Source organism: Nomascus leucogenys, chromosome 19 (assembly GCF_006542625.1).
Source record: "Nomascus leucogenys isolate Asia chromosome 19, Asia_NLE_v1, whole genome shotgun sequence".
Classification (NCBI taxonomy): Eukaryota; Metazoa; Chordata; class Mammalia; order Primates; family Hylobatidae; genus Nomascus; species Nomascus leucogenys.
Window position 1 is genome coordinate 17,028,237 of NC_044399.1, and position 14,564 is coordinate 17,042,800.

General features: G+C 40.6%; 1 protein-coding gene across 1 annotated transcript in view; it reads left to right on the forward strand.

Moving 5' to 3' along the window:
* The window catches only part of VSNL1 (visinin like 1), a 114,902-nt gene that overhangs the window by 38,952 nt on the left and 61,386 nt on the right, over nucleotides 1-14,564 (forward strand). Inside the window, exon 2 of the mRNA XM_003275950.2 lies at nucleotides 12,409-12,575. Coding sequence (XP_003275998.1) covers nucleotides 12,414-12,575 — 162 coding nt within the window. The 5' untranslated portion in view covers nucleotides 12,409-12,413. The remainder of the gene's footprint in view (nucleotides 1-12,408; nucleotides 12,576-14,564) is intronic.

A 14,564-nucleotide genomic window follows, 5' to 3' on the forward strand; every position in this document is an offset into this window, starting at 1 on the left:
TCTGGTGCTTTAGGAGAGGTGTGGTCCAATGAACTTATCAAAGCACCAAAAACCCAAACAGGCATTTGGGAGGGCCCTGGGATGAAAGAATCCTGGAAAGGGAACTCGTGTGGTGCTTTCAGTTAGAGCCATTCCCTTTACTAACAGTGAATTAACAGCAGTATTTTAGGATTCACAGGTAGATCAAAGACCTTTGGTTCTTAGGATCATTCTATTTAGCTCTGGGTGAAGTGACGAATATGGAGGAGAAGCTCAGGAGAACCCTGAGCTGACATCTCAGCACCTTGGAGAAGTTGTGATCGGGAGACAGAGCGCTGGGAGTCAGAGTCCCTGACCATCAGAATCTACTATGTCACCAAACCTCTCTGAGGCTCAGTTTTGTCTTCTGTAAGATTGATGCTAACAATGCCAAGGTTTATGTAAGATGTGAGATAGGAGAGAGCTTTGTAAATGCTAAAGCACTATCCACTGTTCATTACAATGACTTATATTCAAATTCAAAAAATAGAAAATTCAGGAGTTCCATAGATCACCACTTCTGGGTGCCTATGGTTGGGTCTAGAGTTGTCCAGTGAAGTCCAGAAAGGAATCTACCCAAAGGACAAAGTAGAGATCAGAGAAGCCTTGGGGAACATTAACATCTCTGGTCAACCTTATCTGCTGTCTTTCCAGGAAATAAGGAAATGATTTCTCTGAAGGTAAAACCCACCATTCTGGGACCTCAACCTGAAACTGTTGACCACAAAACCAGCTAATATCCTCAGGAAGTTTTCCAAGCCTCCCAAAGGCCTGTGTGAGTTTTCTGTGCTTTGACAGGTTCATGGGACCACACCTTTCCCTAAAGCACCAGAGCTAGGTTTCAGTCCAAACTCTGCCAGTGTTTTCCCGTGTGACTTTTGCAAAAGTCTGTGTCCTCTTTGAACTTCAGTTTTCTCATCTATACAAGTTCTGTGAAAGTTTCTGCCTCACCTAATTCACCAGGTCATTGTAAGAACAAACCCTGGAGGCAGTTTGCAAATTGTAAAAGTGTTTCTCACTCTTAATCTAGTGCATTTTCCAGGCTGAGTAGGGAAAGAAACGAAACCCAGACTTTATTGAAAGAAGTGAGCTTTGTTAGGATTTTATTAGTTTGGTGAATGAAATACATTTTGTGCGTTAATTTGTTTGCTGAAATAAAAACATTTGCACATTTTTCTGCTTATAAATGTTATATGCTCATTATAAAGAGTTCAGAAAGATATTAGGAGAGAGTGAAATGCCACCATTATGCCACTAGCAGTTATAACCACTGTTAAGATTTTGATATAAATTATGAACTGACCAAACTTCCTGTGCACACAAGCTCAAGCAAGTGTGTGTATAAAGCAAAAGTAAGTGGTGCTACACTTACTGTTTTGTGACCTGCATTTTTCACTTAACAATTTATTACAATATTATCACTCCTTTTTTTTTTCATTTTTATTCCTAAAGTGCTGCTTATGTTAATCATATTCCTCAGATCATGGCTCAATATCAGCATTGTTTATATAAAGCCCTTCTTGTGTTTTCTCATAGTTTTAATTTACCCTTTATTTGCTATACTCCCATTCCTTTCCTCCATTATATTGTATTTAATATATGTCCTCAGGTAAGGGTTTATCCTTGAAAACATACAGACTTTATTTGTACATTTATGTGTTTTCACTTAAATAAATGACATTGAGTCAATACCCACCCATATCAATCAATGTAGATAAACATTATCACTTTTAATGGCTTCATAATTTCCATTCATTGCTCTAAAGAAATTTATTTAGCCAGTTTCCTGTGATGGACCTTTAGGTAGTTGTTAAAAGTGGTTTTTAAAAATGATTTTAAACAATACTGAGGTAAACACCCTTTGTATATATGTCTCAGCAGGCTTGTGTCATTATTTCCTTGAGATAATTTCGAGGGACCACTTTATAAAATATTCCTTACCCAATCTCTCAAAGAAGCTTTGTTGCTGGTTTCCTAGAAAGAAGCATGTTCTCTCTCTCTTCCTCATGACACTGCTTTTCTCTCCCTAATAGCACTTAGTGCAGTCATCTTTAAGCTTCGTTTCATAGGTTCTGTCTTATCGCTCAACTGATAAGCTCTAGCTGTTAATGGGAGGGATTACACAGTAATTAATTAATTCAACAACATTTCCTGGGTATCTGTTCAGCAGTGGGCTCTGAACTAGTGCTGAGGTGAACTGGACAATCACCAACCCTTGAGGAAACCCCATCTGTGAGATGGGAGACATGGATTACAGATACTACTGTGGCAGGTGATGCAGTAACAGCAGTTGTGTAATGTGCAGAAGAAGAGGTAGCCAGACAGTGAAGTCACTGAAAATGAGGTACCTCCTCTACATCTTGAAATATCAGTGGGAGTTCACTAGAGAACCAACGTGTAGCTAATGAGAACTGCCCTCAGAGCAAAAGGAACAGCAAAAGGAAACACAGAGAGGTTTGGCATGATATTAGGAAGTTGTAGCATAGGTGAGAACATGGGGAGAGAGGAAACTAAAGAGGTGCCAGGAGGGGTGAGGGGAGGGAGGAAGGTGGGAGGCTGGAGGGAAAGTATAGGCCCAAGTGAGCAGGTCTGGGAAACCATGCTGACAGTTGGAATTCAGAGTGAGGATAATGAGAGACTGCTGAAGGGTTTAAGCAGGGCAGTGAGATGATTGGGTTTTGTGTTTTAGAAAGGTCATTCCAGCTACGATAGTATGGAAGATGGAATTCAAGAGGGCAAGACTGTAGATGGGGAAGCAAGTTAGAAAGCTATTGTACTACTCAAAGTGATAGGATAATGGCTTGAACCAAAGTAGTGGCAACAGAGAAAAGTAGATGGAATCAAGAGTTAGAAAGTAGAATCTACCAACTTCTTAACTTGTTGATAGGTTTACATATAGAAATATTAAATAGAGAAGTTCAGAATGATGCTCAGACTCTGCATGGAACCTTGTGAAGACAGCAGTCCACTTACTCAGAGAGGAAAAAAGAATAAAAGGATATTTTAGGGGAAAAAGGAGGACAAATTCATGTTTGCATAGTGTGTTGAGTTTGATGTGGTTGTAGAATACAATGGTGGAAATGTCTAGAAGGCAGATGAATACATTATCTAGTATTCCCAAATTTTTCTTTAGGACCTCCCCTAAAGACCTGGAAAGGACCTCCCCTAAAGACCTGTCCTAAAGAAAAATTTGGGAATCATATGATAATACTGAGTAAAAGTTTGCTGAATAAATGAATGAATTGACTCATTTTCAGCATCATGTTTCCTTCAACTAGAACATTTTACTTCTATAAAGCCACCTTCATACGAGAATTTCAAAGTTGTTTTTAAGACTGACCAACATGAATTAAAGTATCTTTTTAAAATTACTGTAGAGATAACAACTTAGGAACATGGTGAGTGCAAATGGCTCTCAGAGGGGAAAGAGCACCAGCCTAAGAGTCAGAAGATGAGTGAGTTGGGACTTGTCTACTATTGGTGGACACTGGTACATGCCACTCACCCCCTCCCCCAAATATTCAAGTTCTCTGAATGCAAAGACAGGGTTGTATTCCTGATGATCAATGCCTAACCCTGTGACAGGGAATGTGCAGGTGAAGCAGGACACTCCAGGTCTGCTCTTCTCTCTCGGCAGCTCCCTGCTGTTCTCAGATAAGGGCCACGGTCCCTCCCCACTGGGACTTGGCAGCACAACCTAGAACACAATCTGTTGGACAGAAGGCTGTGATTATTAATGAAAGCATTTCCTCTGTTACCTCACAGAACTAAGTGAGGTTCTAACACTGCCAAAGATGGCCCATTTCCTTTCATAGAAACCAATTCTCAGAAACACATAGAATGGTCAGAGACAGGACACATAGGGAAGTAAAAATAAGACGCAAAAAAGTGGGTGGCTGCTTGAAACACTCCCAGATGAAAGGTTACCAGCTATTAATCAGCTCACACTTCTGTTCAGTGGGTGAGCAAGAAATTGGATGGAAACTTCAGTCAGTGGTTGATGCTTAGTTGGGGCTGTGACGTCCTCAGATGACTTTCCTCAGTCAGGTCGGATATGATGCACTTTTATGTAAAGAAAGGAGAGTCAACAAGGCCACAGTAAAATTCGCTATGTGTCACAATTTGTGTACTTCTGTTTACATGTGCCAGGCTTGGTGCCATGTATTGAGGTTAGGATGACTCCTGCTGTCTAGTCCTGAATCTTGAACTGTCCCCCTCTCCATCATCTGGAGCAGCCCAGTTGGCGGGTCCTGTGATGAGGATAATAATAGTTACTGTTTTTTGGACACCTGCCTCATGGAAGGCACTGTTGGAAAAAAGTCAGCATTATCTCATTTATCCTCACAACAACACTTTGAGCAAATAACATTATTTTCATTTGAAAAATGGGGAGATTGAGCTTCCAGTGGGCTAAGTAACTTATCAAAATTCATGCACCTTGTATTAAGCAGGAGCATCATTTGACCCTAGGACTGACTCCAGCACACACTTTTTTTCCCTACTACACTAAGTCCAGTTGAAAATAAAAGAGACATCAGAACCTGACAAAAAGAAGGAAACCCACAAAATGGGATACAAGGGAAACTAAGTCTGAGTAGAAACTTTTCCAAAGTCATAGACTAGCACCTGGGTATCAAGTATGGCTTGGGTCTAAGTCATATTTCCCGGGCACTCAGGAAATGTTCTTTGTGCCTTGGAAAGGAGGCAGATGGCAGTTGCATCTGACTCCCAAGAGCTGATTATGCCACTTTGACCCTTTGCAGATCAGAGCCCCTGGACATCTGGCCCCCAAGTTTCCAAGCGGGTTTTAGCTTCAGACCACCTAATGAGAGCCAAAGACCAATGTCCGCTGGCAGCACCCAGCCTAGAGTCAGGGATATACCATTTGGCCAAGGCTCCAGAGCCATTTCAGGCTCTCAGCACCTGCCCTGTAAAAAGACAGCTCAGGTGGAAACTTCACTGGCAGCAGCTGGGGCAGGCCTAAGGAGGGGAGTCCACTCGTCACACCCTACTCACATGAGAAGACATGATTCTGAAGGGCTTAGGACCTTCAGCCTGTCTCAGTACCCAAGGATCAGAGGCCTGGGCACTGCAGCAGGCATGAGTCTTATTGTTGAGACTTGGTAGCCAGGGCACGGCTAGGCTCTGTTACTAACTCACTATGTTTCCTGGCATAAGTCCCCTAGCCTCCTTGGGCCTCCTCTAGAAAACAAAGGGGTTGGATCAGATGATTGATACCTGGGGCCCACTTCTGCTTTCACCTTCAGGTGTTTACTATGCTTTGGCAAACAGAACTGTTGTTACTCGCCCTAACATTGCCACTGCCACTGCTGTCAAAATATTTTCCCTCACTTATTATAGATTAAAAAAATACGTTTGCCTTATCTTGAGTCCCCAGGGATGCAGTCTGTGGCCCCCTCCTGTTTCATGCTTATGGGGTGAAACCTCAGCTATAATTCCATGAGATTCAGGTTTTGAGGTAATGTCATCAGAGGATGCTGTAAGAAGGGATTTCTCTTCTTTCCAGAAGCTGCTTTTGTCCCCAGACACAGCATGAAATGCCACCTTGTGGTCCACACCCTCCCTGCCCCCTGGGAAATGCTACTGGGGTCTTGTGAGTACTTGGCTTCTGGAGGATGAAGAAGAGGGGAACAGAAAGAGGCATAGTGTCAGATATTTGCCTTCATTATAAAAAAAAAACACATACAATATGCTGGGCAATTTTGAGGCATGGTTTTCAAGGCTGTTTTTAAGTCTCTGGAAACTAGCAATCCGATGTCAGTTGTTTATAGGATCCAAGGGGGTGGTGCTGGGGGTTGTTTCAACATCCTTGCACAGAGAGAAACATGAGTAATGGCTTACAAACTTTGAGTGTTAGACACACAGAGAGCATGCTGTGGGGTGGGGAGTGGGGGGACACCCATCCAGGTCGGGAGGATGGGCTTCTCATCCCAGCTCTGCCATCAGCTGCCCATGTGATCTGGGAAAATTCATCACCTTCCTGAACCTCAAACTCTCCAACCTAAAACCAAAGGGCTTAAAGCAGAGGAGCCCACAGGCAAATCTTTTCAAGCTTTGGTCTTCCCTTGTTGTGTGATCTTGGAATTCTTTTTTTTTTTTTTTTTTTTTTTTTTGAGGCAGAGTTTCACTCTTGTCACCCAGGCTGGAGTACGATGGTGCAATCTTGGCTCACTGCAACCTTCTCCACCTCCCTGGTTCAAGCAATTCTCCTGTCTCAGCCTCCCGAATAGCTGTGATTACAGGTGCCCACCACCACACCTGGCTAATTTTTATATTTTCAGTAGAGACATGGTTTCACCATGTTGGCTAGGCTGGTCTCAAACTCCTGACCTCAGGTGATCTGCCCACCTCAGTCTCCCAAAGCGCTGGGATTACAGGCATAAACCACTGTGCCCGGCCAGTTTTGGAATTCTTATTGCTACTCCCCAGTACAAGGATCTTGAAAGCACATCAGGAATGCCAGACAGGGTTAGTGAGGAATCAGGGAGACCTTGGGTTATGTCTGTGCTGGTTTGGGGTGTGCTTCTCAGATCATGTACTTCGATTTTTATTTATGCTTTCCAGCAGCATTTCCCAAGTTGACTCATGATCATATTCCCCTGAGTTGCTTTTTAAATGTACAGATTCCCTACAAGGGACCAACCCACTAAGCTGTATTTTTAAGGAAGAACCAAGGGTAATTCTTGTATTCAGACAAGTTTAGGAAAGACTGCTTAAGAGTTTTCACCTGGGGACTGGTGACAGGTGGAGGTGCCTGATTTGGTCAGTATTTGTCTATTTGTCTATCCTCTGTGCTATGTAGCTCTCTGCTGTGAGTATTCATTTCATCATGCTTCATACTCCAAGACTTATAAATGTCTCCTGCATCCAGGTCTGAGCCCTTTAAGATAGGTACCATGTTTTCTGTTTATATCCCACCTTACCTAGCACAGAGCTTTTCTCCTAGAAGATTCTTACAAACATCTGCCAAACTTAGTTGTGCAGAGAGTTTTCTGCCTGATTCCATCAAGTTAATTATGCCATGGGTCATTAATGACCCCAAACCACAATATCAAATACAAGGAAAAGACATGAGTAGTAACAGTTGGCAGAGAAGTATCATGGAGAAAACAGGATTGGAATGGAGCCTTGCAGCAGGAGTAAGGTTTAGATAGATGGGGAAAAAAAGCACAAGGGGCATTCCAGGCAGAAGTGTAAGCATGAGAAGGCCAGTCTCTACAAAGGCAATTGTTTCAAGATATGAGTGAAGAGCCTAGGGCTCAAAGAAAAGATTTATTCAAAATTGACCTAAGTAATCTGTCACTGACCAGCCCATTGCAGCCTCTTTCTATACTTGCATTACATGCAGGTCTCTAACCTGAGTCCCTGAAGCCCTTTCTTCCTTTGCTCTGGGCCCTATTTCCAAGGTTGTTTTCCCACTGCTGTGTTTATCCTGCTACGTATTTGCACATGTGGTGGGACTGCTCCATTTCAGCCACTCAGTTTTTATTTAAATGAATCTTGCTAAGATTCAGCCAGGCTGATTGCTAGATTACCTGGGAGGAGCTAGATATGCAGTTCTGTGTGCCTCTTCATACTCAGCAGGCCCTGGTATGTCCTAGAAGACTGGATTTAGATACAGTAGGTAAGAGACAAGCTGAGGGCAACACACAAACACACACCCACCCACAAACACACACACACATATATTTTGTTTCAATCCTCTTTAATACCCAAAGGGCTTATGGAAAAAAAGATGCTCATGGGTGCTTCTTGGCTCCCTTGTAGGCCCTTTGCACATCCACGAAGTTCTCCTGGTCCTCTTCTACGAGCATTCTTAAATCCTCTGCCTCTTCTGCTCTGGAACCTGCTATCAAGACAGGGTAGGAAATGGATGAGAGATGAGCAAAACTCAAGACAAGAAGACCAGTTGGGAGGTAGTTGGCAGTATCTTTGAGATGATCCTGCAGGTGAGAGAAGACGATGGCCTCTATTAGGAAAGCAGTGGGGTGCGAGAGAACTGCATGCATTCTTTACTAAGCCCTTACTAGCTGGTTTAGCTAGGGTAAATTACTTAATCTCTCTGGCCTTCAACGTTCTCATTAGTAAAAAGGAAACGATCGTAATCTCTTTTTTACAGACTTTTTAAAAATACTGTTTTTAATGCTGTAAAAAAAGGGTCAATAGTTTATATGGGTCAATGTTGTTGCACAAAAGCCTTTTGTAAATTAGTGTACAAAAGTGCCATCTTCTCTGGGCATCATTTGCCATTAACTGAAGCTGTGCTTTCCTCCACAAGGGCTCTATCATTTGAAGTTCTCTTGTCCATCAAAGCCCTTCCACCAGTCCTGTTTTGTGCCTAGCACTGAACTTCTCTCTATGACAACACAAGCAGTGAGAAATTCTTTTGGTTTGGGGATGGGCTGGCTTTAATATTATAGCTTGAAACCCCAGCTTAAAAGTAATACACTCCGGTTTCTGTCCCCTCCCTTCTTCGGTAATAAACACTTAAATGCTGATGGGTTCTCAGGTCAAGAATCCACAGAGCTCGCATCTGTTGAGACAAGTCAATAGGAAGTCTGACTCATATTTTCATATTTACAAAACTTATGTGGGAAATCAGTGAATGGTAGAGTTGGAAAGCCCTTAAAGATCATCTGGTCCAACTCCTCATTTTTTAAATGGGGAAATGGAGTAACTAGGAAGGAAAGGATCTTGGCCGAGATCACAGAGTAAGTTAGAGACAGAGCCAGCCTGCTTCCCCCTCATATGGTGTAGGGGAATCTCTTTATTGGGAATGTGATAAAATGTACTGTTTGTACTCTTTCTGTTATGCTGGTCCCATAATGAAAGATACTGCTTGGCCCATATCACTGCAGCCCAGAGCAAAAGGACTATAGGTGGAGAGTATTAATCTAACTACACTTTCATTCATTTATCACACATTACTAAACACACCTTTATGTCAGTTACTGAAGATACTGAGATAAAAGACATGGGTCCCACCTGCAAGGTATTCAAAATTTAATGATGAAGACAATCTCCAGGAGGGCTGAATATTTTCCATGCAGTTAAATGAAATATTTCTCCCATCTGCTAACTGCGTTTTATATTTATACTTGTGAATGCATTAACTCTTCTCATATATAGATTATGAGACATTTTCTCAGAAAAAAAAGCATACCAAATGTGTCAGACCCCTTATTTATTCATGTCCTCAAGAAATATTATTTGAGCACCTAATAGGAGTTACCAAGAAGCAAAAATAAATAAATAATAGTCCTCTCTCTCAAGAAACCATAATAACAATCCAGTAGAGAAATACATAATGATCATGGAAGCTTTTACAAGGAAAGGGAGATACCTAAGAGAATGGGTGCCTAAGTTTGCAATGGAGAGTCCACGAAGGTTTCATGGAGGAGGTGGTGTGTAAATTGAGACTACTTAAAAAAGGGGAAGAAGTCTGTTGAGCAGAAAACGGGAGGAAGTCATTCTAGGAGAAGAGAACAGCATATGCAGAGCCATGGAAGTGTGGATGCATGCAATCCTGGAATCTATAATAGTTTATAATCATTGACACATGAGAAAAGACAGATTGGCAGAAAATGAGGATATAAGTAGGCAGGACCTGAGCCACGCTAAGGAGATGAGGTTGCATCATGGAGACTAAGGAGAAGTACAGAGGCTTTTAGAAAGTAGATCAATGAGGTTTGTATTCTGGAAATTCACTCAGGCAGCTGTGCAGAAGGAGGGTGGTTGGAGTCAGGTAGCCCAGTGGGGAGGCCAATCTAATCCAGGCAAGATCTGATGAGGCCTATGAGGGCAGTGGCAATGCCATTCTGAGCCAGGCCAGAATCTGACTTTCTGTGTGATTCAACCATTGCCCGACACACCTGAGTGATGGTGCAGACCCATACAAGAAGCATGAAGTTATGCACTTGAGTCTCCAAACTGTGATTCACGGTCCTGACAACATTTCCTGTGTGTGTAAGAGACCACCCTCTCCCAAGTCAACTGGAACAGTTTAAGACATCACAAGTGACCCATAGAGAAGCCAAGCTTCCTTGCCTAACAAAGAAGCTGATACGTTGTTGAACTTCTAAAGGCACTTGGGGGAGGTAGTTTTTAATACAAAGTCACTTCTGAGCTTGTGGTTTGGTAAATTTAAGTCTTTTCCAAACAAGGCAGCCAGGCTGGCAAAGTGATCCTTTTTCATCCTTTCTAGGCACTGATTCAGTTCTCTGAAGCCTTCCTGCTTTTGCTCTTCCTGTTCGTTCTCCTGAAATGTCTTTCATCCACCAGCCTATGATTGGACATTGGAGTATTATAGATCCAGGTTCAAATTCTAGCTCTGCCATGCATTAATTATATGCTCTTATACAAGTTACCATAAGCGTTCTGAGCCCCAGGGAGCTCCCCTAATCCTGATTGCTCGGTGATTGCTGAGCAGGAGATGAAATTTGTGAGGTGTTCCATAAAGTGCCTTCTCCATCTCCAGCACTCAATATTAAGTAGCTATTTTTCTTAGGTGAGATTCTAGTTTAAGAATGAAGGTTTGTAATTCTCTACCAAAAAAACCAAAGTGAAGTACTGAAAGGTTTCGCAATAATACATCTTTTGATTTTCAGGATAACCATGAATTAGAGTTTTCTTACCCACATTAATTAAACCTGACACCTGAGTATCCACTTGATTTCCACACCCAGTTGTGGAATTCCACAGTAACTTATAATTAAGAGACAGTTGCTAATAAGAGAATTGGAACTTGAAGTACAGAGCAAAAATAAGTAGAGAAGCCCCATGACAAAGGGAAGAGTTGCTGATACTGGACCCTTTTCTCATGCTGAAGAGTTTGGAGGGTAAATGGCCATCTTAATGGTATCATATGACTGCATTTTGTCCTGCTGAGATTGTGCTGAGTGGAAATTTCCCTGGAAGTAGCAAGAGTGGCTTAGTTTCATTACAGTGAAAGAATTGGCCAATGTTGGGGCAGGTTACTGACAATGGGTGTGGAATCTGTTTTAGGAGAAGTTAAAAAATAATAACAATAAAGTATGTGATGAGATTACCCCTTCCAGGCTATTGCAGGTGTAGACATGCCTGCAGCCTGAGAGTTTGTCTCAAGCACAGTGAAGGACTAGGTTCACTTGGTTAATTCTTCAACCCTAACTCAGTCTCTTCTAACTAAATTTGAAAGATCTTCTGGCACTTTGCTGATTCTGGGAATTTTCCAATTTTCAAGTTTAACTTGACTTTTTAAATCAACCTGGGGTTAATTTATGTTTTAATTCTTTTATTATTTTTATTATTAGCAATAGTTTTATTGTTTATTATTTATTATAAAGCAACATTAAAGGGAAAATTTTTAAATTATCTTTAATTTTCCTGCACAATTATTTTAATTTTGGAATTTTTTTTGGCCTTTGTTTACCTACTTACTTGTTAATTAGCCATCACAATGAATCTGAAAGAGCTTTATTATAATGTCTGCTTTATTATTGAATAAGTTGAAGCTAATGCGGTAAATTAGTGTTGCCCTAAGTAACACATGTAGTAATTGGCCAAATCAGAAAGAAAAATCAGGAATTATCTCAAGCCTGCTCTGTCTCCCTACTCCCTGCTGTGATGTTGGCCACACAACCTGGTGCTTAATGGATATAGGTAACTATCTTATGCACTATTACTTTAACTCAAAATCAGAAATAATAGCAATCTGGAATAATATCAACAAAAACTCCCCAACCAATCCCTAGAAGAAAACCATTAAGATTTTGTCAACTCTGAAGACAATGTTGTATGAAGTATCTAATTATGAGAGGAGAAATAGAGAATTAGTGTGACTAATAGAAATGAGCTGTTTTTATTGGGGAAAAAAGCTCCAACTTGAACCAGACCAACTGAGCCTCCTTAATATTGCTGATTGGATATTCCAAGCCACTTATTGATCATTTAGTTATAAAGTCTTCTCATTGTTCTTGTCAGTAATCCCACTGAGTATCCCATTAAACTAAATGTAGAGTTAAACACCTGGGAAGCAAGTGTTAATAAAGTGCAATTTGTAGAAGGAAAAGAAAAACAACTTCTCTATGCTTACTATGAATAGCATAAAAACGGATGGTTGCCTTCCATTTGGGAGTCAACACCATATGAAAGATGACACAGTGAAGTAAAGAGTGAACCCTACAGCCCTTGGAACTGTCAGAAGAGTCTATTTCACTCATATATTTTTCTGGAATACCAAGTAGAAGGAGGCAGACTTGGGAAGATATGGATCAGCCACACTGGAGGGAGTTCCGACCATGGGACTGCTCAGAACTCTAGCTTGGCTCCTAACCAAGTTTGAAATGATCACAGCCACAGCACTAATTGAATTAATTTGCTTTTCTTCAGGCAGGATGGGGAAGCAGAACAGCAAACTGGCCCCCGAAGTGATGGAGGACCTGGTGAAGAGCACAGAGTTTAATGAGCATGAACTCAAGCAGTGGTACAAAGGATTTCTCAAGGACTGTCCAAGTGGGAGGCTGAATCTCGAGGAATTTCAGCAGCTCTATGTGAAGGTAAGTTGTTTTTCAACCTTATTTTTATTCCTTAGGCTAGAAACTATGGCCTGCATGAAATGTACCCTCACATGGAATTATAACTCTAAGTAGCTAGTTTGTTTCAACTCTGGCTGTTTTCCATCCAGAAAGAAAAATTAACATTTAAAAATGCAAATGTATATATGTTGTTCCCAAAATAAGCAATTTCTGAACAAAAAGAGTAATTGTTCAATCAAAGCACTGAATAGAGCTCAAGGAATGACAGCATCTGGTGAAAGAACCATAAAAAGCTCAGAGAAGAGTGTTTGCTGATAATTATTGATGATTTGCTAATTACAACATTGTTTGGCCTGTTAAAGGTATGTGTACTTCTCCCAGTTAAATAAAAAGTACACAAGAGGGCTTTTTCTCTCTCTCTCTCTTTTTTTTTTTTTTTTTTTTTTTTACCAGAAAAGATACTCCTGTATCCAGATAAGAACCCAGATTCCCACAACAGCACATTTAGAAAGCGGGTGGGGGAGTGTAGCGTATCTCTAGTCAGTAATGTCTACAACATGGACAATAACTCAATACTGTACACTGCTCAGAAGCGAACCTTTCCCTGAACATTACACAGAACAGTCCCATAAAAGATACAACTTCTACTGCAGTAGTATTGTTTTGGCTTGTCTGAGTCTATAAGTTATATTAGTTCTAGATTGGGCTGATCTAAGACATTCCACTTAGTGTATACTTACGTAATGTTACACAAGTGAAAGAAATACATTTTTAAAACTTTTTCTAATTAAAATACCAAATAGAAAAATATTGATTTATATCATTTAATTAGCAAATGTTGATTTGAGCAATATTGAAGCACCCAGATGTATATATGTGTATGTGAAATGATTGAATAAAATATTAAGCATTATCATTATGTCCTGAAGCTGAACATTTTCCATAACCTATGATCCAGCAATTCCATTCTTGTACTGTACAAGAAGGGGCATGTGTAAGAATGCTCATAGCTGCGCTATTCACAATGGCAAAACTGGGAAACAACCCAAGTACCCATCAAAAGGAAAGTGGAAAATAAACAGTGGTATATTTGAACAATATAACATTATATAGCAGTCAAAATACTTGAACTGTAGCAACACTAAGACATTAAAAAAGCAAGTCTCAAAAGATTCTAAAGTAAATACAAATTTTAAAAAATGCACTTTATAGGATTACCAATAAATGCAATAAAATCATATAAAAAGGAAAGCAGGGAAGTGATGAACACAAGATTCAAATGAATAGTTACTTCAAGTGGGGAAGACCAAGGGATGAAATGGGGATATGGCCATGTGGTTAGATATATATTGTGTTCAAAGTCATAACTGTTGCAAGTGTTTATTGCATCACTAAAAGCTCACTAATCAACAGAATAAATAGTGTGCATTTTATATGATCACTGTGACATTTCTAAGAAGATCTGGGTAATCAATTATTAGCATGCCAAGATCTTTTCTATAGAAGTGCTGAGAAAGTGCATCTATTACTCAATTGATGTCTATTACTTTTGCAGAGAAGTGGGATAGTATATATTTCCTAGATAGCCATACTACTCTCTGTAGTTTTCAATGTCACGTCTTCTATTTTATCACCTAGGGGCTAGTCCATGCCTTGGAACTATCTCTATTCTCAACCCCAAGGAAAGTACAGATAAACAAGATTTGTCAAAGTCACTTTCATATCACTAAAGGCCATGCAAACTATCACCCTATAATTAAGAGAGCTCTGTGTGCCACGTTCCTCACTATTTGTTTAAAATGAGAGGGGTATTGCCTTTGAAGAAATAGTTCAAATGCAGGAAATGAGGTATTTTATTTACACACTGGAAGTATGTGGCACTGAAAAAGCACCAGCCTCAAGGTGAGGGGTCATGTAAACATTAAGCATGCCTTGGCGTTTTATGGTACAACTGATGTATATGCACCAAAATCATTTCCTACCTCCCCATCTCACTCCTAGAGTGGGTTT